The 6,141-nt window shown below is 46.5% G+C and overlaps 1 protein-coding gene across 1 annotated transcript in view; it reads right to left on the reverse strand.

The window, feature by feature from the left end:
• The window catches only part of LOC144600112 (uncharacterized), a 96,163-nt gene extending 93,640 nt beyond the window's left edge, over positions 1-2,523 (reverse strand). Inside the window, exon 1 of the mRNA XM_078411536.1 lies at positions 2,482-2,523. Coding sequence (XP_078267662.1) covers positions 2,482-2,523 — 42 coding nt within the window. The remainder of the gene's footprint in view (positions 1-2,481) is intronic.
• Between the last annotated feature and the right edge of the window lie 3,618 nt (positions 2,524-6,141).

Consider the following 6,141-nt stretch of genomic DNA (forward strand, 5'->3'; position numbering starts at 1 on the left):
TAAGTGGGGGGGGGATGGAGGGGGGATAACAGGTGGGTTGAGACGGGATGGAGTGGGGGGGAATAAGGGCAGTTGAGGGTGGATGGAGTGGGTGGGGGGTGAGGGGGGGATGGAGTGGGTGAGGAGGGGGAGGGTGATAGAGTGGGTGAGGAGGAGGGTGATAGAATGGGTGAGGGGGTGGAGGGGGAATAAGGGGGGTTGAGGGGGATGGAGTAGGTGAGTGGGTGAGGAGGGGGAGGGAGGATGAAGTGGGTGAGGGGGGGATAAGGGCGGTTGAGGGGGGATGGAGTGGGTGAGTGGGGATTTGCACGGAGGGTTGCCGGGGCCACAGGAGAGATTTGGACCCAATGGGTCCACGCCCATCTAGTAAAGCTATAAATCTCATGCACTGCAGAGTAACATGATTTGGATGCCATTGTCACATTCCGTAAGATATTAATACACATATTTAATATCCAGTGCCTATTTTTAGCTGCATTCCAGACATAGAGCAATTAAGTTCATCCAACAATGTGGTTTAAAACAAAATTCTTAATCTGATGCAATAACATTTGGTACCAAATAAGTTTCAAGGACTTTTTAACCCAAGAATGGATTGAGACAAGGCAATAATGCTTGGAATGATTTTCTGAACAAGCAACCATGAGTAGCAAAGCATCTGTAGCAAGAAACAAGCATCAGCAGATTAAAAGTGGAATTGTAATATAACTGAGGAGGTCACTTAGTTTAGATAGGTTAGGACCTGGATTTTAAATGCAAATCCAGAGCAGAGAAAGTTTGTGGGCATTGCCAATGAGCATGGTAGACACAAAATGCTGGAGTAACTCAGCGGGTCAGGCAGCATCTCGGGAGAGGAGGAATGGGCGACGTTTCAGGTCGAGGCCCTTCTTCAGACTGATGTCAGGGGAGGGGGTGGGACAAAGATAGAATGAAGTCGGAGACAGTAAGACTAGTGGGACACAGTCAGACCATGGTGCAGATTGGCAGTGTATGATGGGATTGCAAGCAAAAATGCTGAGGGATGGGTGAGTTAACAGCAATATTAGAAATAGAACTTTCAGATAATAAATGTGTGGATAGTATTTGCTTTTTGTGGGAAATAAGTTATCGTGCACAGAAGAGGTCTGAGCGTTTGCCAAATGCTGATGTCAAGGCTATGTAGCACATGGATAGTTGCCATGAGTGTTGGAGCATCAAATATTAGGCTGCCCTGTTGTTGGCTGTGAAGTGGACTTCAATAACTTTGCTCATTATTAATTGCTGCAGCAGGAATTTGCCAGGTGTTAAAGCTGTCATGAATCTGCATTGATGTGCAGAGGGATCCTGGAGTCCAAGTTCATAGCTCACTGGAGGTGGCAGCACAAATAGATAGGGTGGTTAAGAAGGCATATGGTGTCTGCCTTCATTGCTAGGGGCATTGAATATAAGAGTCAGGAAGTCATAAAGGACATTGGTTAGGTCACATTTGGAGTATTGAATGCAGTTCTGCTCACCCTTTATAGGAAAGACGTGGAGACTTTGAAGAGGGTGCAGAGGAGGTTTAGCAGAATGCAGTCTGGATTAGAGGTTTTCAGTTACAGGAAGAGGTTGGGCAAACTTGGATTGCTTTCCCAGGATGTTGCAGATTGAGGGGAGACTTGATAGAAGTATATAAAATTGAGAGGCAGAGATAGGGTAGAAAGTCAGAACCTTTCTCCCAAGGTGGAAATGTCCAACACTAAAAAGAAAAGCTATAAGGTGAGAGGGGGAAAGTTTAAGGGAGATGTACAGGACAGGTTTTTTCCATAAAAGAGTGGTGGGAGCCAGGAATACACAGCCAATGGTGGTGGAGGTAAATATGAGTGGTTGAGTCTTTCGGATAGGCATGTGGAAGGGCAGGGAACAGAAGGATGTGGATTCTGTGCAGGCAGGTGAGATCAGTAACATGGCATCATGTTTGGCACAAATATTGTGGGCCAAAGGGCCGGCTCCTGTGCTGTACTGTTCTATGTTTTCAGGCCCATGCCGACTCTGGTGTGTTAACGAAAGCCCTACAACCACAAGCTTCACCGCTGCATTCCAGGTTTCTTCGCATGAGCAAACCGGACTCTCTACCTCTGGTTCCATCTTGTCCCCCCCCACCTTATCCAGTCACATGCTCTTCAATACTCAAGAGCTTTCATTTCCTGGACCCCCATCATCTCATCTTTACCATGGACGTCCAGTCCCTTTATACCTCCAATCCTTACCAGGAAGACCTTGGCTTTTGGTACTTCCTTGAACAGAGACCCAATCAGTTCCACTCAACCAACACTCTCTTCCACCTGACAGAAATTGTCGTCACCTGTAACAACTTCTCATTTGACACCTCTCACCTTTTTTTCAGTCAAAGTTGTACTCATGGGCACTCGCATGGGCCCCAGCTATGACTGTCTTTTTGTTGATTACATTGAATACTCCATGTTAGTATTGACATCCACAAGCACAGACTCCCACACTTACCTTGACCGCATCCTCCCACACAGCCTCTTGCAAGGACGTCATCCTTTACTTTCAAATTCTCTGTCTCCACTGTGTCAGCTCCCAAGATAAGGCTATCTATACTCAGCTGAAATGTCCTTTCTTCAGTAAAGATGGTTCTCCTTGCAGTTGCGGATGGATCCTCGTCTGCGTCTCCTCCATACCCCGCAATTTTGCTCTCATTCCCCCTCCCTCCCCTGACAGAATAAGGAGAGGTCCGCTGGTCCTCACCAATCTCCACACCTAACACATCATTTTCTGATATTTGCACCAGCTTTAACACGATCCACCACCAGTCACATCTTCATATCCCCACAGCTTTCTGCTGAGACCACTTCCTGCAACTCCTTGATTCCTCCCAAGGTACTATGTCCTACAACCACAGGAAATGTAACACCTCCTCCATCACCTCCATCCAAGTAGCCCAGGAGCTCTTCCAGGACAGAGGTTCACATGCATCTCTTCAAAACCAAGCCATATTTGGAGTATAATGTGTAATTCTGGTCACCCCTTTATACAGGCCTCGGAGAGAGTGCAGACGTTGTTTATCAGAAAACTGCTTGGAATAGAGGGCATTAGTTACAGGGAAAGGTTGGACAGACTAGGGTTATATTTTCCTGAAAGCCAGAAGTGGAGGGGAGACCTGCTAGAAGTATATAATATTCTGAGGCATAGATGGGGTAGTCAGTCAGAACCTTTTTCCCCAGGGTGGATAAGATGAGAAGGGAAAAGGTTAATGGAAATGTGCAGGGCAAGCTTTTTTTACAGAGTGGCGGTGGCCTGGAATGCACTGCCAGAGATTGTGGTGGAGGCAGATATGATAGGCTTAAAGAGGCTTTTGAAGCCACATGGAAGTGCAGGGAATGGAGGGATACGGATCATGTACAGGCAAATGAGATGATCTTAACTTGGCATAATGTGTCAGCACAAACATTGTGGACTGAAGGGGCAGTTTCTGTACTACACTGTTCTCTCTGACGTATATAGCGTGTAAATTAAAGCCATCTTTAAAAATAACATGTCGACATTAAAATAGTAAACATATTGTTTGCTTTAAAAAAAAAAGATTTCCTACACCCATTCTTTAAAATTTGAAGGTTAAGGGAAGGACAAGAACTGTCCAGATGAAAAGTATAATTATCAGTTGTGGCACCTTGGTAGAAGAGTAGGATTTTGGGAAAAGAAATTAAAGGTGAAAGTTTGAGATGGGTAAGATTTGTGAAACAACAAAAAAAGGTGTAGAGCAAGGAGCTACAAATGCTGGTTTATACCGAAGATAGACACATAATGCAGGACAAATTCAGCGGATCAGGCAGCATCGCCTTAGAAAAGGAATAGGTGATGTTTCGGGACATAACATTTCTTCAGACTGAAAGGTAGAGTTGGTGGTAAGGGTGGGGGGAAAAGGAGACGAGAAAAGACCAGAACAAAACAGGGTGTCAACAGATGATCTCAGGAAGGGTGGAGTCCATAATGGACCATGCTGGGGGATATGATGTGTTAATGACAAGGATACCAGCATGTGAACAGTGGAACGTGTAGGATGACTATGGTATTGGTATTGGGGGGGGGGGGGGGGAAGGAATGCAGGAGTAACGTGAAATTAGAGAAATCAATGTTTATACTGCTGTGTTGTAAGCTGCCCAAGCAAAATATGAGGTGCTGTTGCTCCAATTTGCATTAGCCTTACTCTGACAGTGGAGGAGCCCCAGGACTGAATGGTCAGTATGGGTATGAAAAGGGGAGTTAAATTATTTGGCAACCAGGAGATCGCGTATGCCAAGGAGGACTTTGCGTAAATGTCCAGCAAAATGATTGACAAGTTTACGCTTGGTCTTGCCGATCTATAGAAGACCATACCGGGAGCACTGGATACAGCAGATAAGATTGGCGGAGGTCACAAGGAATAGGAGTAGAATTAGGTCATTCGGCCCCATCAAGTCTACTCCGCCATTCAATGGTGGCTGATCTACCTCTCCCTCCTAATCCCATTCGCCCGGTACGGCTCGGCCGCGGGGCCTTCCATCGCCCGGTGCGGCCACGGGACTTTCCAGCGCCCGGTGCGGCTCGGCCGCGGAAACTTCCATCTCCTTGCGGGGTCTGTGCGGGTCGGTCGGTCGCCTCGGTAGGGGTCGAGATGTCTGTCCGTGTGAGGGGCATGGGGGAAGAGAGAGGAAGTTTTTTTTGCCTTCCATCACAGTGAGGGGGTGTTTGGAGTCACTGTGATGGATGTTTGTATTGGGGTTATGTGTCTTGTGTTCTTTTTTTTTTGCTCTGTGACTGCTGGCAAATGATTTTCGTTCGTTATCGAATGACAATAAAGATATTCTGTATTCTGCCTTCTCCCCATAACCTCTGACACCTGTACTAATCAAGAATATATCTCTGCCTTAAAAATATCCACTGACTTGGCCTCTACAGCCTTCTGTGGCAAATAATTCCACAGTTTCACTACCCTCTGACTAAATACATTTCTCCTCATCTCCTTCCTAAAAGAACATGCTTTAATTCTGAGGCTATGACCTCTAGTTCTAGACTCTCCCACTAATGGAAACATCCTCTCCAATTCCACTCTATCCAAGCCATTCACTATTCTGTATGTTTCAATGAGGCCCCCCCTCATTCTTCTAAACTCCAGCGAGTACAGGCCCAGTGCTGATAAACACTCATCATAGGTTAACCTACTCATTCCTGGGATAATTCTTGTAAACCTCTTCTGGACACTCCCCAGAGCCAGCACTTCCTTCCTCAGATATGGTGCCCAGAATTGCTCACAATATTCCAAATGCGACCTTACCAGCGCCTGAAAGAGCCTCAACATTACATCCCTGTTTTTTGTTTACAAGCCCTCTTGAAATAAATGCTAGCATTGACTTTGCTTTCTTTACTACCGATTTAACTTGCAGATTCACTTCTCGGGAATCCTGCACCAGCACTCCCAAATCCCTTTGCACCTCCGATTTCTGGATTTTCACCCCATTTAGAAAATAGTCTACGCCTTTATTCCTACTACCAAAATGCACGACTCCATACTTTGCTACATTATATTCCATCTTCCACTTCTCTGCCCACTCTCCCAACCTGTCCAAGTCCTTCTGCAGAGTCCCTGCTTTCTCTACACTACCTGCCCTTCCACCTATTTTCGTATCATCTGCAAACTTTGCCACAAAGCCTTCAATCCCCTCGTCCAAATGATTAATATACGTGAAAAGTAGCGGCCCCAGCACCGGCCCTTGCGGAACTCCGCTAGTCACTGGCAGCCAACCAGAAAAAGCCACCTTTGTCTTCTGCCATTCAGCCAACCTGCTATCAATGCTAGTATCTGCCCTTTGATTCCATGGGCTCTCATCTTCCTAAGCAGCTTAACATGTGGCACCATATCAAAGGCTTTTTGAAAATCAAAGTAAGGAGGAGGTGCAAGTAAACCTCTGTCTCACCTAAGACTGTCGGGTTCCCTGGATGATGTCGAGGGAGGAGGTATAAGGACAGGTGTTGCATCTCCTACAGTTGCAGGCGAAAGTCCCTGGGGAGGGGAGGGCTGGGTGGGAAAGGATGAATGAACCAAGGATTTGCAGAGGGAACATTCTCTGCGGAAACCAGAAGGGGGTGGAGATGGGAAGATGAGACTAGTGGTGGGATCCC

This window comes from Rhinoraja longicauda, chromosome 14 (genome assembly GCF_053455715.1).
Source record: "Rhinoraja longicauda isolate Sanriku21f chromosome 14, sRhiLon1.1, whole genome shotgun sequence".
NCBI lineage: Eukaryota > Metazoa > Chordata > Chondrichthyes > Rajiformes > Arhynchobatidae > Rhinoraja > Rhinoraja longicauda.